Here is a 26,287-nt window from a genome sequence, read left to right as displayed (position 1 = left end):
CCAATTGATGAACGAATAAAACTGTTTAAATTCCATAAAAATTAAGGTGTTTCTATAAGATCAAAAACAGTAAGTCTTTCGTGTGTAATAAGTGTATACTTTATTTTTGAATGCATATATCTCGCAAAGGAAACAACAAAAAAAATCTCTGATAAATTTCTAAATTACATCCTTTACCTTGAATTTTTCTCTGTCAAGCGATCTATTTAAAATTTTTCTCGTTAATTAAATTTTCTAAAAAATCCAAAAAAATTAACCGGTTCCTTTTTTTCCCATTTCCTTAAAAATTGGGTAAACTAGACATTAAGGATGCTAGTGATAATCCCATCTTTTTTGTAACATTTAATTGTGCTTGTGCTGCATCCCGTAATGAAAATATGTGTGTCAATTCCATCTCGCTCTTTGCCAACTTCATTGCATTATCAAACAATGCAATTGCTCTTTCCAAATTTCCTAAAATAAAGAAAGTCGTCACTAAGATATATAAATACTTTAAAAACCTGAAAGTTTACCTCTTTGAACTTCTACTGTTCCCAACGTTTCGTAGGCGAATTCACACTTGTCATCTACTTCAATAGCTTTCTCAAGAAGTTTTAATGCTTCATTTATGTCACCCTTCCATTGCAATAACAACAATCCTCTGTGAACGTATAATCCTGCATTATTTGGTTCCAATTTCATTGCTTTTTCGAAATAATCATCTGCCAATTGGAATTGTTGTTGATCTGACAAGATTTGTGCAAAGAGGCTGTACACTTCAATACAATCTGGATAATTTTTAACAGCTTCGCTAAATTCTTCAATCTATAGGAATCACACAATTAATACTTGAACATATTTATAGACATAAAAGCTTACCTTAGCAAAGAGTTTTGTATTGTCTTGTTCATTTACAGCTTGACGGTATTCTGAGTATAATTTATGGACATATGTGATGGGATTTTTGGGAGCTAATTCTGTTGCTTTTGAAAAGTCATTAACGGCATCGTCAAGCTGTTCGACTAACAAATAGACTTGTCCACGATGGTGATAAATGTCAGGATTTTCAGGGTCGAGTTTTATTGCTGCTTCAAAGTCACTAAATGAGGCTTCTCGTTGATCAGTTTGCATGTGTAAGCTAGCGCGTTTAGTAAGTGCATTTGATCTCAATTTAGGATCAGCATCTTTGTGATTAATAACTTGATTAAAGTCAGTCAATGACTTATCGAATTGACCGGAAAGGAGGTAGAATGTTCCACGCAATAAAATTGCTTCGAGCTTATATGGTGAGTCATCTTCACTACTCTCGATTTCCTCATTACAGGATGCGACAACTTCATTAAATTGTCCATTTTTAAATGCTTTGCTTGCTTTTAAGAAGCCCTTTGGTTCTGTACTGCTAACAACAACTTTGTGAATTGGATCTTGTGAAAACGATTTAAAGTACGATGTAACAAAGTTTGTGGAAGGCTCAACTGGTTGCTTATTAATCATTGCTTCTTTAGCATGCATCAATCCAAGTTCCTTCAAAATGCGATCGGCAAAAATCAGACTATTGTTATTTTGAAAACCTTCAAGAATTGCGACTGCTGTCACATCTTCTAGACACAATTCAAGTTGCTTCAAGTTTTCATATGCACGAGCACGTCTATGGAGAGCTTTAACGTATTTTGCATTCAATTCAAGAGCTTTTGTGCAATCATCTGAGACATTGTTCCACTTTTTTAATTGCTCATATGCAGCTGCTCTATTTTGATAGAATTGTGACAAGTCAATGTTGTTTGCTTTTGGGCATATTTCGATGGCTTTATCATACAACTCAATGGCAGCATCATACTTTCCATTTTTGAAGCACTCATTTCCTGATTCCTTGTACTTTACAGACTTTTCAAACGGTGACAGCTTTTTAAATTGTTTAGTTTCAAACTCTTTTGTAATTCCATTGCTAACAGTAGTTGGTGAACTAGCATTGCTACTTGCCGGCTTTGTTGTATCTCCATCAATTGATATTGACTTTGAACCTTCTGTCAATTTCTTCTTTAATTCTGTTTTATCATCTTCTGTTCCTTCCTCAATCGATTGACTCTGATTTTTCCAATACAAATATCCAAGTCCTAAAGCAACTGGAGTTCCAATAAGAACAGCTAATTGCCATTTAGGAAACGTACTTCCAGTGCTCTCCATTATTCAGTGTGTTGTTATCTTAATCACCGATATAAATCGTCAAAGAAATTCTGTTATCAATACGCAGAAATCACAAGACACAATTTGATTTTTTTTCTCTCTCTCACTTCAATTTTGATGTTTCGTATTCCTTTATCTTATGATTTCATCAGAACTACTTTGTATCTTTTGCAAACTTCTGATGTTAATTAGACGAATGCGTACTTAATTAAATCAAATATTACATTCGTCTAACAATTAAAAAAAATATTACTTAATTTCTATTTGCAGAAAAACACCGTGAAATAGTCTCGATGATGCGAAAAGTGTCAATTCCGTTAGGCATGCATTAGGCTCCATGGTTCGTAAACGATCATGATTAAGATTGATTGTGATCGATTGATTTATCAACCATGAATATTTGTCGTCATTGCTTCATTGTTTTATCTTATTGATCATCAACAATTGTTTCACTACAACTGTCATATCTGGAAAACAACAAAACTTCATTTTAAACGTAACGGTTGAGATTTTTTTGAAAAATGTCTTGATGATGCGAAAAATGAAAGTGTCGTTGGGCATGCAACAGTCACGTCACATAATGTTTGTAACATAAACAACATTTTTTAAATGGAAATGACACTCATATTTATTAATTACACAACAAAAGCCTACTCAATAAATGCTTAAAAATGCTATTATTAATCATAAAATACTGTTAATAAAGAAAGTGAAAGAAGGTCCATGAAAAATGACAAGATGTAGGCAGACATCAGCGACACGCAAAGACGAGCCACCATTTTTGTTGAGAAAATTTTTTTCGTTGCCGAATTATAAAAATCAGATTAACAGTCTTAAACAAATCAAAAATTGGTGAAAATTAGTGAAAAATGTTAATAAGTCACGGTACTAGTGAATGAAGATAATATTGTCTAGTAATGACTATTTTTCAGTGTGATTTGTCAAGTGCATCATTATCGCCTTTTAATTTTTCTCTTAAATGAAAATTTTTTCTTCGCGGATTACTAACAAACTGTCGGTTCGGTGCAAAATAAACAAAAAACAGCTTTTAAGAGAAGAAAAGTGACTTTTTCATTGCGCGCGAAAAGATATTAGAGTGATTTGGAATGTTTCAAGTGTGTAATAAGTGTCAATAAGTTCAAAATTGCGTGATTTTGATGTGAAAAAGAAAATTGAGGGAGTTAGATGAAAATTTTAATTGCGCCAAGGATATCTGCGGAAAAACAGTGAAATGAACCATATTGGCGCGAAAACAGAAGCCGCTCAAACTGCTTGGGATCAATTGGCACAGACTCAAAATTATGAACATCCAATACGTCAGCAACAGTCACAAACAATATCTTCTCCGACAAGTGCACCAAAACTTCCAATTGCCGCCGTAAACAATCAAACGCAACCGCCTGTCGGACAAATACAACAACAACCACCAACAACTCCGCAACCACAACAACCGGAATATGGAGATGAATTACATCCAGAATTGGTAAGTTATTTAATTAAATAAAATAAAAATAATATTCTTATTGGAAAAAAATTGGACAAACAGGTGCGACAAGGATGGAAAAAATTTTGGTCAAAGAGAGAAAATCGTCCGTACTATTGGAATAAGATAACAAATGAATCGCTATGGGAAACGCCAGTTTTAAATCGTCAGTTTGATCCGTTAACAGATCCTTTAGGGATTTGTAGTACCACATCACCATCTGGTCCAAATAGTCCTCATTCTCCACTTCCTGGACCTTCTAGACCGCCATATAAACCCCCGTTAAAGAGAAATTTAAGTCATCCGCATCAAGCATCGGTACCAATGAAAAAATTTGTTTTGGCTGGTCCATGGGATTTAGAAGTGCAATCAAGTGTGTATATTTATAATAGACCGCCATCTCATTTATTACATCCACACCCGGAAATTGAGTATATGCGAGGAGTTGCTGCACAAAAGCTCTTTCAAACATTTGAGAATTTATGTCAACAACGGGAATCGATAAAAGCGCCCAAAGGCTCTTTTAATCGATGGCTAATGGAGAGAAAAGTCATTGATAAAGGACTCGATCCGATATTGCCGAGTTCTTGTCTCCCAGAAGTATCTCCATCAATGTATAGAGAAATTCTTCAAGATATTCCCATTAGAATTGTTAAACCAAAGTATACCAGTGATGCTCGAAAGCAATTATCTCGTTATGCTGAAGCTGCTGTACATATTATCGAGAATCGCTTGGCACCTGCTGAAAGCAAAAAAATTGTCAAATGGAATGCAGAAGAAACTTTTGAATGGTTGAGGCGGACTGTCGGTGCTTCATATGAAGATTTTCAAGATCGGTAAGAAGTTTGATTTTTTTTTCTAGAGCCTACTTATTAATCAAGTCATCCTACACTTTCAGATTGGAGCATTTAAGAAGGCAGTGTGAGCCGCATTTGGTCGAAACCGTTAAGAGTAGTGTAGAAGCATTATGTAGTAAAATTTATCATCTCTCTGTCGAGCATGTAAAGAAAATAAGAGAAAGGCATGTGCAGTTATTGAAAGACAATGGTTTGCATGATCCCACTCCTCCACTTCCACCAAGTCTTAGAAAAGAGGAAATTTGCTCTCCTATTCAATTTGCTCTACCGCCAATTCGTTTACCCGTCGTTGATTATCAATTTGAACGTGATCATATAAACGTTAAATACACACATCCATCTTCTCAACAGCCCGATACTCACACTATTAACATGACGCATTTACAGAAATTAGTAAGTTTTCATCTTATTTATAAGGATAATGGAATTATAATGCTTTGAATTTTTGTATAGGAACAACTTTATCGATATAATTGTGATGATAACTTCTCACTATTCATTCCTCGGTTGTATTGCATGTTGAAAAGGTATTCGACTTTCTTAGGAAATTACACACCCGTACAGCAAGAATCTGAAATGACACAAGCCGCAATTCCCGCGTCCGTTTTCAATTGCTTGAATGTCCATTTTGGAGTAACGTTTGAATGTTTCGCGAGTCCCCTAAATTGTTATTTTCGTCAATATTGCTCTGCTTTTGGTGATACTGATTCTTATTTTGGATCTCGAGGGTAAGCTGCTTATTATTTTATTTCTTATTTGATTAAAAGCACTGACCAAGTTTGTTCCTTTAGGCCATTTTTGGATTTCTATCCAACAAAGGGCTCATTTCAGGCGAATCCACCATTTTGCGAGGAGCTAATAGATGCAACATTACAACATATTGATCGATTGCTATCTGATTCCAATTATCCATTGAGCTTCATTGTTTTTCTACCTGAATTTAAGGATAAACCGTTAAAGTGTATGTCACGAATAGAAGATAGTGCTTATAAGCGAAAATTACTAGTAGTACCTGCAATGGAACATGAATATCGTCACGGATATCAGCATGTTCTTCAAAAGTAAGCCAACATTTATTTCATGATCCATCAGGAGACTAACTTTAACATGTCTTAATTTACAGAACTGAAGTTAATGTAAAAAGTACCAATTCAACGTTAGTATGCTGGCTTCAAAATGAACAGGGATATCAATTGTACAAACCAACCGATACAGCAATAGACGCATTTTTAGAATCATATAGACCTGGAAAGGATAAGAATATCGAAGCAACTGTTGCGGAAAGTACTGTGACGACAACAAGCAGCATCACGGAAACAAATAATAAATCATAATTATTATTTTTATTTTAACGAAAAATGATGAGTGAAATTAATGCAGCCATTTGAAACAACAACAAGTCACACTTTTTTCTTTTGCCATAGTGAATACCACGAGTTCTTAAGAGATGCATATTTAAATTTTTTTTAAACTACATATTAAAGCAAAATAGTTTATATTTTAAAATCTATCGTGTAAGCAACAGTTGATTAATTTTACTAGATTCTGTTCACATCGTTTTGTGTGATTTATTCATTCAGGTCTTGTTGATACGAGACTTTTTTAAAACAAAGAATATATTTAATAATTTTGACACAATTTTTAATAAGGATGAAGGAGAACAGGACGAAAAGTGAACTTCTATAAGAAAGTGCAAATATTTAAATGTCAAAAAAATGTTCGTTTTTTTAAATGGCGAAAAGGATAGAATTGCTATGAAATCATATTTCATTGAATATAACAAGAAAAAATTATTAATTATATTTAATTATTTAAGTGATCCTCTATTGTACTAATTAATTAATTTGCTAAATAATATAAAAATTCATAAACTTGATAGCCGAATAAACAACTTTTTCCCCATTAATTCATAGTTTTAAGCATGAATCGATATTCATCTCTAAATCTGCTCGATTAGCCGATACAATTTTCAGCATGTCAATCTTTTTCTTTTTTGACTCGTTGGATTCCAGTTCGTACAATGTTGCACAGTTGAGAAGAAGAGTCTCGTGCAAATTATTTCTCGGATCGTTCTTAATTGCACTCTCATAAATTGCTATTGCTTCGTGCATTTTGCCATTATATAGATAGCATACTGCTAAATTATTTAATATCTGTGGATAATTAATTTGGAATATTAGCTCATTACGTTTATTGCAGTTCACTGCACTTTAGATCTAGTGTCTCTAAAACCTTATGATGATACTTACCATCACATTATTTTTGTCCAATTCATATGCTTTTTGAAATAAGTTATGAGCTTCATTATAGTCATTCTGTGCAACTGCCAAAAGTCCCTTATTTACAAGTGCAATAAGTTCGTGTTTAGGATTGGGTGATGAAATTGTGCTGAACTTTTTCTCTGCTGTTGAAATATCACCGCATTGGAGGTGTCTAATGGATATAATTAAAAAATTATTGAATATTTCTAAAAAAAAGAAGCAACGAATGTCCTTACATTCTCCCCCATGCTGAATAAATTTCAAATTTAAAGTCCTCTTTAAGATCCGGTAACAGCAAAAGATTATCAAAAATTTGATTAGTAAGATCAAAATTTTTCAAATGGGTAGCACAATTGATGATTGAGCATAATACTCGAATTTCACGTTCCTTCCAAAATTCAGCTTCTGTTAATTTATTTAAATCTCGGAAAAATTTATGAATTTTTCTAGTGTTCGCGAGAATCGTGACTAGATTTTGAAGTGCTTCTTTTGGACGGTTTAATTTGAATGGAAGTTCGTAGGACAAGAGTAGTCTAAATGCAAAAGGAGGAAGACTTCCTTTCTTGCTTTTAAAAGCTTGTTCTTCCGTAAATTCATAGAACATGTCTGGATTATTCAACTGTCCAAATGGCTCACTTTCTTTACGAGCAATCTCTAATTCATTAATTTTAATCAGCAAGTAGATTCTAGTGTACCACAGCTGTAAGGAATGTTTACTGTGCTTAATTTCTTGTCCTGATTTAAGTCCCTGACCATAGTTTGATAATAGACGAGATGTTAGTGAAAGAGCTGATCGATAACAATTATCCTTAATTAAAGCTCTTATTCCATTATCATCAATCGTCAAGTTCTCTGAGTTTTCGTGTTTCTTCCTCTTTTCAATCTCAGATGGACAATTTGTTTGAATTGCTGACGCTATTGGATCACTAAATAATTCAATTGAAACAGCTGGCGTCGTGGTTTTCTGAGTATTTTCAGGCAGTACCCACATATCACGAACTTCTGGAGTTATTCCAGGTAAATCTTTAATGTTATTGAAAATTATTATTGAATTAATTGATAAATAATGAGAATTAGCAATCTAATTACCTTTGAATTGATCAAATATATCACCATTTTGAGAATCAAGATCAAAATACTTTTGTAAATTGTTATTTTCCATATTAATTATCGTAGATTTTAATAAAAATGTCAATGAAAACAATGAATTTTGTGGGGAAAACGACTTGTTGACGCGAAACTGAGATGCAATAATTTATGCTCGTTCAACATAAACTGAAATTATGCTGGAATCAAGGTAGCAAAATAAATGACAACAAAAAGTAAAAATTGGTTTCATCTTAAATTATTTTTTTAGATGTTTATTATTTCAGCATAATAAAAAGATGAAGAACAAAATATTAAGCAATTTATTCCTCTTCTTGCACGACTGTTGTCTTCTCTGAGACATACAAACCGTCAAGGAATTTACGGATATCCTTATCTTTAACTGTTGTGGATTGTTGAATAAGGGCAGCAGAAAGTGAAACTGCTTCAATGTCGTTTCCTTCCAAAATTAATTCGTCCTTTTGTTTTGTTGAGTTGACGACTGTTACACCTGGTTTCATTGTAACTTTACGGATATGCTTTTCTCCCAAGAAGTTACGGATTTCAATGACTGTATTGGCCTCTGAGATGACACAATTGATGGGGAAATGAGCATGTACTGCTCTCATCTTGTATTGGAATCCCTTTGTGACACCTAAAAACATGTCAAACACTTGTAAGTACACAAAAAACTAAATTCACAAATTTTACTACAACTTACCCTTGATCATGTTTTCGATGTGACTGCAGACGGTACGGACAGCAGCAATTTCTTTCTTTGAGCCGAACCACTTCTCAACCATGACCTTCTTACGATTTACCATTCTGATGTCCATAGCAAGATGACGGAAATCTCTGGTAAGTTTGCCTCTTGGGCCACGGATTGTCACAACTCGTGCCTTGACATTAGCGCTGACTCCTTTTGGGAGTTTTACAACTTGGTTGCTGTTGATAGTTCTCATGATCTAAAAGAAATAAGCAAAATTTTAATGAATTAATATCGGATAATAATTTTGACATCAACAGTATCACGTTTTTTAGGTTAAAGTTGTAAATAAATCATAATAACTTTATTAAAATGAAGATAAACTATCGTTCTTGATGTTATTTCACAACTTTAGCCTTTATACTTTAAAAATTAATGAAATTTACATTAATTTGCGCAAGATAAACTAGTTAAAAATTTAATTTTAATACCTCAACAAATTTAATGCTTCGAGATCTCCGAAAAAAAGAAAGATGCAAAGACGTGTCGCGCCCCTCTTCGTTTTTTGCGTCAATTCGTCAAACGATGCAAGATAAATTTTTTAAAAAAAGGAGCTAATTTCTAAATATTATCCTTTAATTAATAATCTTTAGTACAAGTGATAACGTGTGATAACTATGAGTTTAAGTGTATGATGGAAATAGTAAGGATTTTTGTGCAAAAAATTAAAAAAAAATTGATTGGTGAAAAAAAAATTTTTTTTAGATCTCTCGATTTTTAAATTCGTGAAAAAAGACCAATTTTTCCAATAATTTCAAGACTTTTATGATTGCAAAATGTTATCGGATGAAAGGACTATAGTAATTAGCGATTATCTGATATGATTAACACACTTTAAATGGATAATGAGAGGTTTGAGAATTTATACGCAAAAGAAGAGTCTTAATAAATGTCGGTGATTTCGATTAAAATATCCAGCTCGTTGGAATTTTTTAGTCGCTATAACTTCCAAATCAGTGTAATGTGTTCATATGATTCGAATATATATGGTTTGCATTACTAAATTATGCTATTAAAATGGATATCAACTATTCGATACTTTGTATAATCGAGCATTTTTTTTCTCATTTTACTCGATTGAATGGAAGTAAGTCGGCAGGCAAGCGAAAGTAAAAAAAAATGTGTATATAATGGAACGCGAGAAGAAAATCAGATGTGTATAAAGAGAAAAAAAGATGGTTTTCTGGATATATACTAAATACAGTGGTGTCCAATAGCTCAAAATCTGCTTTAAATTTGTGGATATTAAGCATAGATTCATGTAATAAGGATGACTGATTTTAACATTTATTAATTACTTGTTATAACTCAGAGATGAATAAATTTGAGAGCGATACTAAAGTTTTAAGTGATATTGTGGATATAAATTCATTTTTAATATACAAATTTTTGTGTACCAATTCTATCTCGTAACTTACATCAAGCAACTAGAAGTATATAATTAATATAAAGGTTTATGTAAAAAGAGAACACATTTTTGCATGTGAAAAAAAAATATCAAGGACATACATTGAGATTTTTATATTCAAGTCTTATATATATGTGTGTATATGCTCTCTAAATAAATAAAAGTCATGCTTCGGTTAGTATATAATGTAAAAACTGCACGTATATATATAGTTTACATAAACTTGTAATTTATATACGACTATTAATGTAATCATCAATTTATCATAATGTCAATCAACAATATCAATCATTTGATGCTTTCCGTAATCCTTTTATGAGCTGTTCTTAGTGCACTTTTACACAGTTCGCTGTCTTTTTGATTTCATGTTTGAATGTGCTTTATAATTCATAGGTCATTTAAACATTTAAAAAATCTATCTAGTCTAGTGCTAGTCACTTGTTAAAATGCGCTCTATGTATTAAATGCCGACATAAAGTTATTGAATAACTTTTATAGTTAGTCAGTTAAAGTAGTGATTTTAGTGACTTTTTGAGAACTGTCACATAATGTGTCTCGTGATAAAGGAAACTAACGGCAATTATTTAAATTATAATGTGTGTAGTCCTATCAACACAAAATTCAATTAGATTTAATTAACTCATTGAATTTGTAAGACAATGTGAATTTAACTTGACTTGTCAAGAATCTACGCAAAGATCTAATTTAGCCCCCCAAAAGAAAAGAAAGAAAAAAAAATGTAAAATCTGAAGAGAAAAGGAAATTAAAATTGAATTACATAGAAAGAATAGCAATAATAATTATAAAGTTGAGAACAATATTACAATGATTACGCATATACATAAACTTAGGTATATATAGATAATTGAAAGAAGAGGAAGAGAAGTAGAATGAAAAGCACTTGAATGAACGAAAGGCTTCAAAAGAAATAAATAAAATTCATTATACGGCCATGTGTGTGTGTATATGTGTGTTAATGGTCTTACGGGTACAGAATATGAGAGAAACATGTTTTCACCATCATCATTTATATCCTTATTTTATGTGTTTCATTGTGAGCCGTGAATTCTCTCAGACTATAAAAGTCAATCAAAGTCAAAGGAACACATATTAAAGAGAAACTTTATGGAAGGAAATTTTTACTCACTATCAATGTTATTCTTTTTTTTCTGTTTCATTTATTTTAAAGTTATGAGAAACAGCTAGCTGTGTGCGAGAGTATAAGAAGAAATTAAGGAGAGAAGGAATATTAAAAAGAAGAAAAGGAAGGAATATATCTATCTATCTATAATAATATAAATGTACATACATTTAAGGAACTCTTTCGCTCCACTCTTGATCGCTCAGTTCTTCTGCTTTTTTGAAACAAAAAAAAAATCCGCTATTGAAAAACAACAAGAGTAAAATTTCTGTAGTATAGAATACAATTTGAGATTTTCGTCATTTCATATAAAACAAGAAGAATTAATATAAAATAAATAATAAAAATATGTGTAATAAAACATAGAAGGAAACAAAAAGGAACACTTTAAAGCTCTTTAAGCATAATAATTTTGTGTTGCAAAAACAGAAATAAATATATAGAAATTTATGGTTTCATCTAATACGTTAACAAATATTAAAATGACCAACGCAATAAAAGGAATAGTGAGTAAGAGAAAAAAGCGCTATAAACAGGATGGATTTAATTTGGATCTCACGTGTAAGTTGTCACTAGCTACTAATTGACAAATCTTTTTACTGTAATTACATAGTCATGACGAAAAATATTATATTAAATATTACAGACATTTGTGACAACATAATTGCGATGGGATATCCAGCAAAAAATTTAGAGGGAGTCTATAGAAATCATATCGACGATGTGGTGAATTTTCTAACTACAAAACACAATAATAATTATAAAATATATAATCTGTGTGAGGAGAAAAAGTATCAGTATGACATCACGAAATTTCAAGTGAGTTCAGGTTGCAACGTGCATTACAAAAAAATCACGTCATTTCGAGTTACAGCAATCAATCTAATTTCGTAATATTTTCATTTTTTCATCATTAGCAATGTGCATCCTTTCCATTCTCTGATCACAATCCACCGAATATTGAGTTAATACAATCATTTTGTAATGATGTGCACAAGTGGCTATCGGAAGATCTTAAAAACGTTGCGGCGATTCATTGTAAAGCCGGCAAAGGAAGAACAGGTAAATCGATACATTTATTGACATTGATATAATGGTTTTATACTTTTTATGTTGCTGCTTAAATCTTCTTCATTGTACATTTGTTGTTGTTCATTCATTTACCGCACAAATTGATGTATCGGTGTATAAATGAATAACAAAAAAATGTAATTCTTCTTGATTAGAAATAATTCAATAGATTTATGGACAAAGTCCTTCAAACCAAATGACGAGATAACTTACATGAAGTTTTTTGGATGTAATTTTAGGAACAATGATATGCTGCTATTTATTACATAGTGGTCAATTCAAAACAGCAGCTGAAGCTTTAAATTTTTATGGTCAAAAACGAACAACAGATAAGAAGGGTGTTACGATTCCATCTCAAAGACGCTATGTTGAGTACTATTCACAATTGCTGAAATCAAATAAGCCATATATAAAAGTAGCAATGAATGTGAGTATTTAGTGGAAGTGCTACAAAAATTTTTCACAGGATTATCGATATTCATTTCTTTTCATCTTTTGTTATAGATATGTGAAATTAAGCTATATAATCTTCCTCCCATCCGTACATTTGGTACTCTAACATTTTCCATAACAATGGCTGGATCAAAGGTAATTAATTTTATCGCTATTTATGGCCATTTTAAACTCTTAATTAATTATCTCATTCATATTCTAATTTTAAATACAGGTTTATAACGAGCAAATGACCGAGTTGAAGCGCGTTGACAACTATGTTTCCATCAAATTAGATCGATGCCTTTTATTAGTGGGTGACGTGAAGATTGAGTTTTCATCCACGCAAATTTTAAAGCATAAACAAAAACTCTTCCACTTTTGGTTTAATACATATTTCATAAACGAGATAAATAATGGTAAATTACTCATTCACATAATTTTATTATTATTATGCTTTAATCTGATTTTTTTTCGCCTTCTTCTTTTCCCTCTATTCAGTCGATTCTGACGGTAATGTGATATTTGAATTGAATAAGCCTGAAATTGACGATGCACACAAAGACAAACAGAAAATGTTCAATGAAAATTTTAAAGTAAGTTCTTCTATACAGCTCTTGTTCAAGTAAATGTCACTAATTTCATGCTTTATTTTCTCATCTTAGATTGAAACAATATTTCAAAAAATTCCACATGGTGGCAATCACATTAATCGAATGCAAATTAATCACACAACAAATGGAGTTCATAATAATAATCTTAATTCACGATATAACAATCTGATTAATAATAATAATGATGTAAATCAATATAGCAGTACAGTTTTGGATTCTCACAATTCAGATAATCACAATCACCGTGTCAGTACAAGAAACCCTTCATCAAGCCAACGAAATAATCAAATTTCAACAAATGAATTCCGTCATAGTCGAGGAGATAACTATCAAACAACATCGGAAGGATCAAGTAGTCCGGAATCATCGTCGGAGTCGTCTGGAGAAGATTGGGAATCAGGTGAGCAATTGTCATTACTTTATTTCTCTTGCATTCTCTTTTATATAGAATTTTACTATTAGAAATCACTTAAAATTAATATCACTCTACTTGCTTGATGATCGTTGTAGCAATTTGCTTCTATAATTTAGTTTTTTTATTTTATTTTATTTCTTTATCTATCTTTTTTGCTTTCTTTTCGCTTGCTGTGTAGTTTTATCTTTTGTAGCTTTCTTAATAATTTTATAGACCTTAGCTTATTACTTCAATTTAATTTTTCTTTATCCACAACATATCTTTAACAAAGAAATTAATTCAACATAGCGACCTGTGCACAATTCCCTACATTTTTATCAGTAAATTGATAATTGGGGTCAATCACTAATGACGTATATCTATGAGTTCTGAGCCTGTACAGTGTGCTTTGACAAGAAGTTTTCTCATGATAAAAATGCTTATTTATAACTTAAGGGGGCTGTATCATTTGTGAAATAGATAGAGCTTTATGGACTCTAACAGGGGCGTAGCCAGGGGGGAGAGGGACATTGAGGGCACGGGCCCTCTCTCCGAGAATTGGAAAATCGGAGTTTTTATTTTTAATTTTTTTTTTTTTGCTTTTATAACAAAATTTCAATAAAAAGGTCGGGCTCCATGATAAATATTTCTGGCTACGTCTCTGAACTCTAACATGATCAATTTGACGTCACATGTGAATGACACTCAATAGTTGAACCAGACAGCCAAAGTAAATGATATTGCTAAATGCTCAAATGGGAGTTGTGCTTTAATTATTTATAAATAAACAACCATCATCAATTCATATAAAAACTAAAGAGAAGCATAGAATATATTGCGTTAATAAATAAAAAAGCAAATTGGCCCGAAAAAGAAAATTTTTTTCTTTAATTTTTTATTGTTGAATCATTAAAATAAGCTATACAATCACCATATAGGTTCGCTTGACAAATTTCAATGTGAATTGAAACAGAAATTAAATCAAAAAATGTTAAAAATGAAAAATCGTACGAAATGTTTAAGTAAGAGAATGTCGGAGCCAATATCAAAGAAGGGCTCATTTAGACGACTTTCATCAAGTTATCAAATGGATGGAAAATGTAAAGCACATTCAAAAGCATGTGCACATCAAAAGACATCTTCAAGAAGTCGCTCTAATTTACATGTTCCGGAAGCATATAAAAAAGAGGTCATAACGAAAGATCTTGATGAGAGGTCAACCGACCCAATATCATCTCTAATGATTCGATTTGGTTCATTATTTCAAAGACGTGGAAGTAATAATAATAATAATGTTAAAACACCTGAAAGTAAACAGTCACCGCTGAGTCAATCATCAAATTCAATTTGCCATATTTCAAGTAATAATGAATGTTCAGCTTCGGGGGAGCTTACTGAAAATTTCAATAAAGTTAGATGTGAACTTTTGACACTTAAAAAATTTCGTAAAGGCTGTGAATAACGAAAAAAAATCATGCATATAATTATTATTAGAATCAATTTTTTTATAGAATGGTAAATTCCAGTGCACAAAAGAAGTAATGTTTAATAGATGAAAAAAAATAAGAACTACCTAAGTAGATATCAAAGAAGATTGTTAATTAGTCTAAAATTAATTTTTTTGCAATAAAAAAAAATTTCATTTTTAGTTCCAACATTTTATTTGTATGTGAAAAAGTTTCTTTGATGTTATCGTGAATGTTTAATTCTTATTGTGAACTTAATAAGAAGCAAAATTATTTAATTCATTAATCATATCAACTTGTCATCATGTCTCATTCATGTTTACCTCTCTTTTTTTTGGTGTTTTTGGGTATAATTCATACATTTCACGCACATTTTTGCAGTTAAAAAATTGTTTACGGCTTATATATTGTGAAAATATATTTGGAATGGTTTATGGACTGACTAGTTCAATAACCGTTCATGTCATGACTTTTCAAAAAATAACATATTTCTCTTCTTTTTTGAGTAATATAAAATGTTCTTGAGTTAAATTTAGATAAGATTTAGACAGTTAATTATAATTAGAGTAGAAAACTCTTCGTAGATTTCAAGTTATAGCAGTTTTGTTCAGCTACTAAAATAGAAAATAATATGCTTTTCCAAGCATTACTTTTCCAAAGTCGCATTTCCTAAAAATCTTCATGTTATTAAGTTCTAAAATTAATTTAATCCAAAATAAGTCTATTAGTTTGAAGATTTGTCTTTGACTTTGCAAGTTATTGATTTTCCGATCACACTTATTAATTAGAGTTCGTCCAAAAGTGCAGTTCTGAGCCTTAGATTCTAAATCTTCTAAAGGCAAAACTTTTTCCTCTGAAAACAACAGACGAACTATGTAGTTGACATTTTTGACATTTAGTAGAGTTGTCAGATAGGTGTCTAGACACTGTATCACTTTAGCATTGGCCTTTGCTTGAGAGCCTCTTGGTAAAGGCAAAATTATCGGTAATATCTGTGATTGATTTTAGGCTTTTATAGCAAATCGATAGGTGACAACTATGATATTTAGAAATTTTTATTCAAAGCCAGTTGATAGGAAATTGTAATTTTTGAGGAAAAGTAAAGATTTTGTCTTGAAGTTTGCCTTTCTTGGATTTGTCCTCAAAAATGCACAAAGTTGTATGCTTTTGCGATGTCAAGTTGTTACTGGGAAATTCCAGGAAACTCCTTTTCTGGCCTTGATAATTTTCTCGGACCAGGATTTTGGGAAAGCATACAATGTTAGAAATTTCGCTTTTGATAGACTATTGAAAATTCCTTTTCAAATTCAAAGTCAAAATATCTTCATTGACTAGATGCTACTGCAGTAACTTAACCTACCTTAAAACTTACATTAACATACCAGTGAGTTAATGTTTCATTAAATTGTAAACCTTTGAGCAATTTAAAGTTGCTCATTAGAAAAGTCATTTTCACAAAATATAAGCTAAAGCAATAATAACTGACAAATTTTGTGTTGAATCAAATGTTGCGCTAAAATGTTTGTTAAATCGATGACATCTTTTTCTTGCTCTCATATGTGCCCTATAATACATGTTGTTTAAAGTCACGGATGGGATTATAATTTTTTTATTTCTCATACTTCTGTCCTTTAACTCATTGAAAAACATGAAAAAGTTTTTAATTCTCGCTCATAAAATTTTATTATTCTTGTCTTATCATCCAAAAACAAACCGTTTAAATTAAAATCTCATTAAGTATCAAAATACATCCACAACATAAAAAAAAATCAATTATGTTATGAATATGAGCAGTAATTTTAATAAATTTAATATAAATATCCAAAATACAGCTAACAAAACAGAAGATGATGATGAGCCAACAGCATGTAATCGCAGCATATTGCCATCTAATAATATAGATGATGATGATTTTTCCAACAATTTATCACATTCATTACGACGTTCGAGTTATACATTTGACGATGATCATGATTCTGAGATGACCGATGGCGTGAGTGATTCCGAAAATAATGATGATATGAACAATTTGCAAAGCACAACTAGCAGTAATTTTGCTCGTTCATTCTTTAATAATACGCGCCGTAGAATGTCAAGTGGAATTGTGCTTTCTTATAATTTCCTTAAAGGCGCAAGTAGTAAACGAAGGGATTCTACTTAGTTTAATAAACATTTTTTGTGTTTGTTTCAAATTAGCAGTATGAAATAATTTAGCATATATCTATACCTTTACCTTGTTATTTTTTTGTGTCTTAATTGAAATCATCGACCAAACTTTTATTCCTTAACATTCGAAATTTTTTTTTTGTATTTTTTACCTGTAATGTAGATCACATTTGATATGTTTATGCTCTATGTATATATATTTGTTGTTGACTTTATTAAGCATGATTTTAATTTTTTTTTTGTTTTTGTTTTAAAAGTAAAATTTGTAATGTTTCTATAAATTCAAGAAACTACTGCCATACATACTAAAAAATATGAGAAATGAATGCAAAAACGGCATTGCTTATGTATAGATGAAATTATATTGTACCATAAACTCATGGATACAATCTAACTTAGATTATGATTTAATTGAATGATGATTTTTGATGTGTTGTTAATTTCCAAAACTTATCGGCTGTGACCAGAATATCTTTAAAAGTGGTATAATTTCAAAATGTACAGAATTATTTGAAAATTTAAATTTATGTGATTTATTGGCTCCTTAAATCTTAAATTAATTAGAGCATAAATTTGGGTTCATTAAATTTGAAAAGATTCTTAAGCAACAGGGATGTCTATTCTATTTTTCATGTGGATGAGATATTGATTTGATTGTCCAAACCCTAATAGACAATGAGTATACTCACCTTAATGAGCGTGCTCCTGAATATATTCCCCTAACGTACATGCATACATATGCTCAATGAGCACCTTATGGTAGCAATGAGTATTCCTAACTCGATACTTATTGAGAATGCTCACTAGTATCGTATGCTCATTGAGCATTTGCTTGAATGTTAGGACTCAATCAATATAATTGAGCATGTTCAATTTTGTGAACATATGCATGAACATGATCCTTGTCTGTTCAATAAACCCAAACAGACAAGGAGTATGCTCATGACTATGCTCACGAAATTGAGCATGCCGTAACATACGAGCATATGCTAAAAGAGCATCTTACGGTACTAATTAGTATGCGCACTTGGTACCTTAGGAAGACCATTGAGTATATGTACGTATGTTAGGGATGCTCAATGACATTGATTCATAGACACGCTCATTTAGATGAGTATGCTCATTGTCTGTTACGGAAATAGAACATAAAACTCAAAATTTTGATTAAAAAATATCCAAAAATTGCACAAATAATTTTCATTGTAAATTATTTTCATAAAAAGCTTTAAATCACATTAAGCATAAGAATATAAATAATATAAAATTCATCACAAATTCCATCTCTTTGAAATGACACTAACTTTTAGGATTTTTCTGGAGTGACACTATTTAATATTTGAAAGTGTTTTTTATTGTTTTGTTGTAAGTTTTCCTTGAATTATATTAATGAATGGGATTCATTAATATTACATTTTTTTATTGAAGTTTATTCATAAAAAAAAAATAGAATTAATGGACATGAATATTTGTTGTTGTAAAGTTTTTTTTTTTTATTAATTAAAGAAAATGCAAGATATAGAAAAATTGTACAAATGAATGCAACTTAAGTAAGTTATAAAGTTGTAGCATAATCGAAAAAAAAGTCACATTTTTATGTTTTTTTTTTGTGCATTTTTTTTATAACAAATTCCTTTAAAGTTAAACGTACTTTTGGTTTAAGTATTGCAAATTGTGTTTTTATATTGTGCACTACTTGACATTCACACTCTATGTTCCACACATATAATTTTTTTATTGAAGAATATTATACAACTAAAGATTTTGTTCTTGTTTTCCCACAAATAATGTGTCTTCTTCTTTCTCTCTCTTCTTTTTTTTCCATGCATACCTCATATTATTTCATTATGTCTTGTGCTCATATAATTGAAATTATACAGAAAGTTTAGTGCGTTATAGGTTATTATCGGAGCCCGAAATATCAAACTTGCTAAAAACGACAATATCAAATCATTCAATTCAATCGTCACATCAACAACAGCAACAACAGTCATCTCATAATGAAGAGTCTTCATCCGATTTGGATATGCCAAAAAATAATATGAAGGATCAACATAATTCTGTATGCACGAATAATGATAAAAAGTCACAAAATAGAAATAATAACACGATTCAAGCATAAAAAAAGTAAATTTTTTCCTTTTACAATAAGCCTAATGTCCTTTTTTGATTTTTTACTTCTTCTCAAAATGGACTTTAAACGAGTTGAGGATGAAAATGATTGGAAAGCTTAACTTTTGTACAAAATGTCCCAAACAGACAATGATCATGTTCATGAGTATACTCACAAAATTGAGCATGTTCAATTATATTGATTGAGTATATTCATGAGTTAGCATGCTCATTGTCTGTTACGGTATTTCAATCATTTTGACACAACTCGAAAGCTCAAATTTGACAAGAATGAAGTTTGGACAATTTGAGTCGATTTTTTCATACAAAATCCTTAAGTAGGACCTGCTTATTGGCATCACAATCAAAACAGATACTATTTCCAGTACGTGATTACTATTTTTTTATAATTTGGCAAAAAGTAATTGAAATTATTAATTAATGATGGTTTTCTGGCTCTTTTAGATAAGATTACAGAACTTTACTTTTCCTCTATATATTTATTGCCTAACTCATAAAAATGTTTTATGTAATTTGAGAATCAAAAACAAACAAATCTCCTATTGTATGTCTTAAAAAATTGTGCATGATCTTCCTTCTATTGTAAAAAAATCTTATTTTCTCCCTACTTATCATTCAAAAAGTGAATTTACAAAAGAATATTAATGGTGATGGAATGCGATGTATTTTTTTGTTCGCAGAGTAACATTAATTCACTGAAAGTTATATCCGATACAATTGTACCTATTTAGTTCTTTTATTGAAAGTTATTATACAAAAAGAAAAATTCCCTCCTTCAACAAAACAATTTAAATTTATTTTTACAGGAGAATCAACCTATTTGTGATGATTATTAAATCTCATCAGGTCTGAACTATGAAATATGGTTTCACATTCTAACGTACATATGCCGTTAATTGATGATTTAATATGCACGTGCAATTTAATTTCTTTAAAAATATTTGACAATTCAACTTAATAAATTACCAAAAAATTGACATCGCAGCTCAAAAAGTTCAAAATGTAATGATTTAGAAAAATTCACAGTAAATTAAGAGAAATCAGCAAATGAAGTAAGCAGCTCTAGATCAATAATTCTATTCAATAAGAGATAAGAGAGTTAACGAACTTTTAACAATGAAGCTATAAACTACTTTTTTATTCATAAAATAATCTCTATACAAAACATGATAAAAGTGGCAACAAAATTGCAATTTTTCAAAATTTTGATTCAAAATCACAGTAGTTGAAGTCTTTCCGGTTCGTTAAATACCTATTAAAATTTACTGAAAATTTCTTCTGCTGGAACTTGTGAAGTATAAGATTTCATGCAGATTTCGATCGGTTTTTTGCGAATTGTCACGAAATTAATTTGACTTCAACTTCTGGCGAGGACTGGTTATTTAAAAGCAGCTGTGGGGTAGTGATTAGTGTTAGATTCGGTTGCTTTCGCTGTTTCTAGTCACACCAACTCGGTTTATGTATTCGCGACAAACGAATTTTGGCTAGGTAAATTGCATTGGTATATTTTGGAGCATTTAATTGTATAGAGTTGAAAAAAAGCTAAACGTCATTAATAACAAATAATCAAAAAATTTATATACTTCACAAGAAAAAAAAAACAGCAGAAAAAATTCCATGCACATTTTAATCGGTTTTTAGTGAACTTGAGTTCACTTCAATCTCTCGACCAAGCACTTTTGAAGTCGTTCCGACTTCATGATGTCCTTTATGCAGTTGAATTTTGCAGTTACTTACTTACTTATCCTCAAATAACAATCAAAATTTATTTATTTTGGGAAGAATTTAAAATAATTTTAAAGAAATTAAATTGCTTTATTGTGTCTGCACGTGCATTCGAATCAATCTGGTTCATTATTATTATAATTTTCATAATTAAGAAGAAATGAAATGAAAAACACAAAACGATGTTCCTGACATATTTTCAATAATATTGGTTAAAATGTAGAAATTATGATGATTCAACAATTTAACATTTTCTCGAGGCTTTTTTTTTTTTTGTTACAAAAAAAAATAATAATCATGAAAAATTTCAAACTTCCTTTCCAGAATAACAAATTTTTCAAGAAAATGAAAAAAAAAAATAATAATAATTTAAATATTTTTAAGAGTACAAATTGGTATGAAAGCTTATTTCTCAATTGATTCTTCATTGTGAGAATTTTGAGAGGAACAAATACATTTAAAACTAATAACTGAGGAAGTAGATGGAATATAGGGGCATATAAAATTGCATTTTATTTCTCTCACAACAACAAAAAATAATAATTATCGTGATGTGCTACATCTCTTACTTAAAACTTGATTTTTATCAATCACACAGATTAAAGAGTATCGAGCTTATAAGTAAAAGGAACTTTTTGTAATTCTTTTCTCTTCCATTTAGAACTTAAATCAATTTTAATTTGATTAGCGTTTTTACAATTTTTGTTGATGAAAAAAATTAAATTCGTCCTTTTTAAATGAAATTAACAGAAATCTCGAGTGGCGACTAAACAATTAGCTTTGAAAAGAATTTTAAGACTTAATCCGAAAAATTTCATATTTTATTCCTCAAGCACTGAATTAAATAATCTTTATTGCCGTATGCTTGAATGAAATGTTTGAATTAATCTCTTTCAAAATTTCTAAATCTTAGAAATTTAATGCGTAATCAGCAGTAAGGATGTCAAAGTCACTTCACAAAACTATCCACTTTGCTAAAATTATTTAAGATTTAATTAATCTCAAAGTCAGCTCGAATTTTGTATGAAAAAGTTTACTCAAATGGACTCAACTCCATATAAATTGTGAGTCAACTTTGAGCTCTGATTAATCTAGAAATAAATCGAATGATGCAAAAAAAATTTCATTCCATCGGAAACTAATGCTAAATTTTGCAAAGAAAATTACTTTGAGCTAAGACCAGAGCTCAAAGTCAACTCAAATCTTAAATGGAGTAGAATTGACTTTTTCATATAAAATCAAAGTTGGCTTCGACCTTTGTTTAAGAGCTGTAGTAATCCCAATTCAAGAATTTAGTTTGATATCCCTTATCAGCTAAGCTTTGGATGACAAATTTTAAATTTTATTCAATTCTAATAATTTATATTCCTGAGAGAAATGTGAGATGCTGAACTCACTTGACTTCAAAATCGTCTCGAATTGACTTGAATACTACAAATGAATTTTAAAACTTATGCAAGCTTAACTATCAGCGCAATCAACCCTAGCAGGCAAAGAACATGCTCTCAAGAGCAGAGTAGCATCTAATATATTTAAGGTGAGCAAGCTCTCGAGAGCATACTCTTTGCCTGTTAGTGCAAGTGATCTTTTGAGGCTAATATTTTGGGTGCTGCTCGGAGATAAAAAATAAATCAAAAAACTGAAAATAAAAAATTAAATCAGCTTTCAAAACAAACGAAAAATTTGCCAATATTTTGCATAAATTGAAATTATGAATGAGATAACGAAGAAAGCTTTTGTAAAGGAAAAAGAAAGAAGAAAAAGAAAAAAAATGAGAAATATGATAATTTGTGATCAACTTTGACTCACATTAGCGAGGAGTGTGATGATTTAATTAATTTTGCATTTCAAATTTCCTGAGATTATTGCGGGCCAAAATGTGACGTTCGAAGCTAAAAATTCAGCCTATTTTTGTCAGTCATAAGCTTTAAAGCTTTTAAATGGTGAATGGATTACAAAACAAAAAAAAGATTTTTTTCCACAAGAAATGCAAAATGTTTTTAAACTCATTAAGCACTTCTGGAGAAATAAACACATACATTACATTAAGAATCATATTTTTTATAATGTAGAAATTAAAAAAATGATGATAATGAGAAAGTTAAAAAAAATTTCAAAGTGAATTAAACTAGAAAGTACAAATTAACAATTTGATCGACATTTAGTTCTTTAATTGATCTCTAAATTGCAGGTTTTCAACTTATCAATTAATGAATTAATGAAGTAATAAAGAAAAAAAAAATTAATTAATTATATTAAATTGAGGATTGCAGTTTGTCGTGAGACTCAAACATATTAAGATAAGAAAAAGTCTCATAAAGTTTTGCAACTTTACAAAGAAAAAAAAAGAATGAAATAAGCGTGTATGAAGGAAAGGTTAAATAACTCTTGCCACAAATATAAATAAACAGAAAAACACAATTGTCTCTTTCGTTTTGTTTTTGGCAGTGCTGCTCAATCAGACATTATGCTTAAATGCTTAAATTTCATTAATTAGAAGTGTATCCAGAATGTCATTTTGTGATTTTTTTAAGAGATCAAAGTCGACTCGGATTTTGTACGGCTCAAGGCAACTAGACTTAAAGTTGAAGACGAGTTCGAGCTCTCAACAGAATTAAACCAAATTGGAATGGTTCAGAGCTCGAAGTCGACTTGAACTTTAAATGGAGTCGAGTCGATTGTTCCTTACAAAATTCTAGTTAACATCTTTTTCAACTAGGATTCGACAATTGCATGCAAGTATGCGCATATTGGTTGCAAGTCTTGCATACAAGTGCTACAATTTTATGTAAATTTGAATTGCATGCAAGTATGCGCATATTGTTTGCAAGTCTTGCATGCAAGTGCTACAATTTCATGTAAATTCAAATAACATTGTATGCAAGACTTGCAAATTGTATGCGCATACTTGCATGCAATTGTCGAACCCTAAGTTCAAGTATAATCCACCCCCGAGTGTCCTCCATTGGTCGACCATAGGTCTAGTTATTGACTAGACATAATGTCAAGTTGTCCATTCGGGATCAAAAAGAGGTTTTAGTCTTAAAACCGTATTTGCGATCTTTAGATGCAACCTCACTTGAGACTTATAATTGATGTCATTTAAACACGTAAGCATAATGAACTTGAAAGCAGCACTGATTTTTGAAAATAAAATTTGCCTGCAGAAATAAATAAACTCTTGATGATTTGGTCGAAAACTTTTTTGTTTTTTAAAAAAAACCTATACATAAGAAATGATTCAAAAGAAAAGATTAAGAAAATTTCACACAAATTAAACACAACAACTTTGTATACCCTTTCATTCATAAAGAAAAACATTATAATGCTTACAAAACTAACTAAAAAAATAATTAATGTTAGAAATAAACAAAAAAAGATGATGAAAAATAAATTGAATATGAGTATAAAAAAAGGAACATTTGACGTTGTTTTATTGGATATAATGCGACTTTTGCTTTGCAGAATTGTAATTTTATTGTAATTTCAGATGTTGCCAAAGAGATTGCAAGTAAGTAAATATACACAATTTATTATAAGAGGTATTTAAATGACTTACTCACTAACTTCGCAGACCATGCAGATCAATTGTGATCTACATATAGTCTCACTTAGTTTGCGTCAGAAGATGATTCTATCGCTATTTAAATGACAATCTACAGAAATCATATTGGATTTTAACAATTAAGCAGTCAAGTGACTTGCTGGTCAAGTGCATGCGCTTGTTTCAAATTTGGTATGGATAATCAAAGATCCTCAAATCGAATCCATCCATTTCAAATTTGTTCTTTTTCAGAATTTTAGATACTTCAACTGCTTAATGTTATGTTCCCAAACAAACCTTAATTGAGAGCTCTGGTAACGTTGGATTGTAACGAGTCAGAAACTTGAAGTGAAGCGAGAGACAAAAGGGGACCTAACTATTTGAATATTGTTACCGCACCTGAAAGTTCCATGTCACGTAAATTGTATTGCCCAGTAGTATTAGCAATTAGCAGCCAGTTTTAGACGTCATTTGATAAAAGTCATGGATTACAGTTGATATGTACGACAAGCGAAGTGAGTAAGTAGGCCAGTGGTGACAAATGTGCCGTCAAAAATTTTTGGAAATGTCATGAATAGTATGTCGTGTATGATTTTGATAGAGGTTTATCACCCAATGTGTCAGTCATTTGTAATCTTTAAAGCCACAAAAATCAACAAATAAGTAGCACAATAGACCAGAGTAGACAAAAATTCATTAGAACTAGACATCAACTGAACATTAACTAGTCATCAACTGGTTAAAATGTATTTTTGTCCATTCTCTAGAGATATTACTCATAATGACTGTTTACGTATCCACAACACAGTACATCAAATTATCGTAATATTATTATGCATTAACCGATTAATATCCCTTCTGAAAATATATAGCACATAATAATTTTATGGATACATGTTCAATTAATTTAAATATTCACATTTTAAGCACGAAGCTTCAACAAGTATTAAGTGATATTAAAGCATGTTTATCGAACAAAGAACTGACATCCGACACAAAAAAAGCTGTAAAAAGTCACAATGAACAAAAAATTTCCCTTTCTGCCTATATTTCTCCTTCGAATGACAAAGAAAAATTATCCGTCTTTGTTCAAAAAATTTGTTGAAATCAGACATAAGTATCAGGCATGCATGAGACATGAGTAGTTTTATATATTATGGAAAAAGTGACTTAAAACAAGAAACGATGGCAAGAAGTAAGAAAATTGAACCACACTGTAAATACTTTCCAATGTTTTGACATCATGCTTGCCTGTTATTGTTCGTTTTCAGCGTTTTTACTTGTTCGTATGGCCTGAAGCATGTACATTCGTGAATGCAACTTAAAGAATAAGCTGCTATTTCTTCTTTTTTTGTTCGCTTGATGTTTTCTGAGGAATAAGAAGAAATATCTAGTTTTTAAAAATAAAATTAAAGTTTCACTTCCAACTTAATCCTATTATACAGCTTACCAACATTTTCTGAGGTATTATTACTCGATATTCTGTTGATTTTTTTTTTAACAGGATTTATTTCTCATAGGGATTTAAAAGTCTTTGCTCTACAAATCAAATTAATGTATAGAAGGGAGGATTTCTTAAA

At 30.6% G+C, this 26,287-nt stretch overlaps 5 protein-coding genes across 9 annotated transcripts; 2 read left to right on the top strand and 3 right to left on the bottom strand.

Annotated features, from left to right (window-relative positions):
• Positions 1 to 76: 76 nt before the first annotated feature.
• On the bottom strand, positions 77 to 2,457 carry Tom70 (translocase of outer membrane 70). Its single transcript, XM_070636564.1, has 3 exons — positions 859 to 2,457; positions 513 to 804; positions 77 to 453 (listed from the first exon to the last, which is right to left on the bottom strand). Exons 1-3 carry the CDS (start codon positions 2,161 to 2,163, stop codon positions 281 to 283), a joined length of 1,770 nt encoding a protein of 589 aa, XP_070492665.1. The 5' UTR covers positions 2,164 to 2,457; the 3' UTR covers positions 77 to 280.
• A 453-nt stretch (positions 2,458 to 2,910) lies between these two features.
• On the top strand, positions 2,911 to 6,397 carry Pcif1 (Phosphorylated CTD-interacting factor 1). Its single transcript, XM_070636517.1, has 6 exons — positions 2,911 to 3,646; positions 3,710 to 4,482; positions 4,545 to 4,896; positions 4,957 to 5,231; positions 5,295 to 5,564; positions 5,627 to 6,397. The coding sequence occupies exons 1-6, from the start codon at positions 3,395 to 3,397 to the stop codon at positions 5,835 to 5,837; spliced, it is 2,133 nt and encodes a 710-aa protein (XP_070492618.1). The 5' UTR covers positions 2,911 to 3,394; the 3' UTR covers positions 5,838 to 6,397.
• Positions 5,850 to 7,999, bottom strand: LOC139087652 (trafficking protein particle complex subunit 12). Its single transcript, XM_070636523.1, has 4 exons — positions 7,854 to 7,999; positions 7,001 to 7,787; positions 6,753 to 6,936; positions 5,850 to 6,656 (listed from the first exon to the last, which is right to left on the bottom strand). Exons 1-4 carry the CDS (start codon positions 7,924 to 7,926, stop codon positions 6,411 to 6,413), a joined length of 1,290 nt encoding a protein of 429 aa, XP_070492624.1. The 5' UTR covers positions 7,927 to 7,999; the 3' UTR covers positions 5,850 to 6,410.
• Positions 8,000 to 8,093: 94 nt separating this feature from the next.
• On the bottom strand, positions 8,094 to 9,195 carry RpL9 (ribosomal protein L9). The gene is made up of 3 exons (XM_070636524.1): positions 9,048 to 9,195; positions 8,572 to 8,815; positions 8,094 to 8,505 (listed from the first exon to the last, which is right to left on the bottom strand). The coding sequence occupies exons 2-3, from the start codon at positions 8,810 to 8,812 to the stop codon at positions 8,174 to 8,176; spliced, it is 573 nt and encodes a 190-aa protein (XP_070492625.1). The 5' UTR covers positions 8,813 to 8,815; positions 9,048 to 9,195; the 3' UTR covers positions 8,094 to 8,173.
• Positions 9,113 to 20,655, top strand: Pten (phosphatase and tensin-like protein). 5 transcript variants are annotated; one of them, XM_070636521.1, is made up of 11 exons: positions 9,113 to 9,259; positions 11,214 to 11,726; positions 11,812 to 11,984; positions 12,083 to 12,227; positions 12,476 to 12,663; positions 12,741 to 12,824; positions 12,904 to 13,087; positions 13,170 to 13,264; positions 13,334 to 13,682; positions 16,975 to 17,135; positions 19,186 to 19,327. In XM_070636521.1, exons 2-11 carry the CDS (start codon positions 11,615 to 11,617, stop codon positions 19,192 to 19,194), a joined length of 1,500 nt encoding a protein of 499 aa, XP_070492622.1. In that variant the 5' UTR covers positions 9,113 to 9,259; positions 11,214 to 11,614; the 3' UTR covers positions 19,195 to 19,327. The 5 variants fall into 5 exon arrangements, with proteins under 5 accessions (XP_070492622.1, XP_070492623.1, XP_070492621.1 ...); XM_070636522.1 differs by lacking the exons at positions 16,975 to 17,135; positions 19,186 to 19,327 and adding an exon at positions 20,245 to 20,655; XM_070636520.1 differs by lacking the exon at positions 16,975 to 17,135 and having other exon boundaries at positions 19,186 to 20,655.
• Positions 20,656 to 26,287: the final 5,632 nt, after the last annotated feature.

Source organism: Chironomus tepperi, unplaced genomic scaffold (genome assembly GCF_022539635.2).
Source record: "Chironomus tepperi strain 1889 unplaced genomic scaffold, CSIRO-AGI_Ctep_v1 contig_128, whole genome shotgun sequence".
Taxonomy (NCBI): domain Eukaryota; kingdom Metazoa; phylum Arthropoda; class Insecta; order Diptera; family Chironomidae; genus Chironomus; species Chironomus tepperi.
Note: the sequence above shows the minus strand (reverse complement) of the source record. Positions and strands in the feature narration are given on the sequence as shown.

Bases quoted from the DNA above. Each gene is read 5' to 3' on its own strand.
- Pcif1 (XM_070636517.1), top strand. From the start codon at position 3,395: ATGAACCATATTGGCGCGAAAACAGAAGCCGCTCAAACTGCTTGGGAT. The intron at 3,647-3,709 runs GTAAGTTATTTA...TTGGACAAACAG, and splicing joins ATGAATTACATCCAGAATTG to GTGCGACAAGGATGGAAAAA. The intron at 4,897-4,956 runs GTAAGTTTTCAT...ATTTTTGTATAG, and splicing joins TGACGCATTTACAGAAATTA to GAACAACTTTATCGATATAA.
- RpL9 (XM_070636524.1), bottom strand. From the start codon at position 8,812: ATGAGAACTATCAACAGCAACCAAGTTGTAAAACTCCCAAAAGGAGTC. The intron at 8,506-8,571 runs GTAAGTTGTAGT...ACATGTTTTTAG, and splicing joins CATCGAAAACATGATCAAGG to GTGTCACAAAGGGATTCCAA.
- Tom70 (XM_070636564.1), bottom strand. From the start codon at position 2,163: ATGGAGAGCACTGGAAGTACGTTTCCTAAATGGCAATTAGCTGTTCTT. The intron at 805-858 runs GTAAGCTTTTAT...TGATTCCTATAG, and splicing joins ATACAAAACTCTTTGCTAAG to ATTGAAGAATTTAGCGAAGC. The intron at 454-512 runs GTAAACTTTCAG...TCTTTATTTTAG, and splicing joins AACAGTAGAAGTTCAAAGAG to GAAATTTGGAAAGAGCAATT.
- LOC139087652 (XM_070636523.1), bottom strand. From the start codon at position 7,926: ATGGAAAATAACAATTTACAAAAGTATTTTGATCTTGATTCTCAAAAT. The intron at 6,937-7,000 runs GTAAGGACATTC...TATATCCATTAG, and splicing joins TATTCAGCATGGGGGAGAAT to ACACCTCCAATGCGGTGATA. The intron at 6,657-6,752 runs GTAAGTATCATC...AATTATCCACAG, and splicing joins TGGACAAAAATAATGTGATG to ATATTAAATAATTTAGCAGT.
- Pten (XM_070636518.1), top strand. From the start codon at position 11,615: ATGGTTTCATCTAATACGTTAACAAATATTAAAATGACCAACGCAATA. The intron at 11,985-12,082 runs GTGAGTTCAGGT...TTTCATCATTAG, and splicing joins ATGACATCACGAAATTTCAA to CAATGTGCATCCTTTCCATT. The intron at 13,265-13,333 runs GTAAGTTCTTCT...TTCTCATCTTAG, and splicing joins TGTTCAATGAAAATTTTAAA to ATTGAAACAATATTTCAAAA.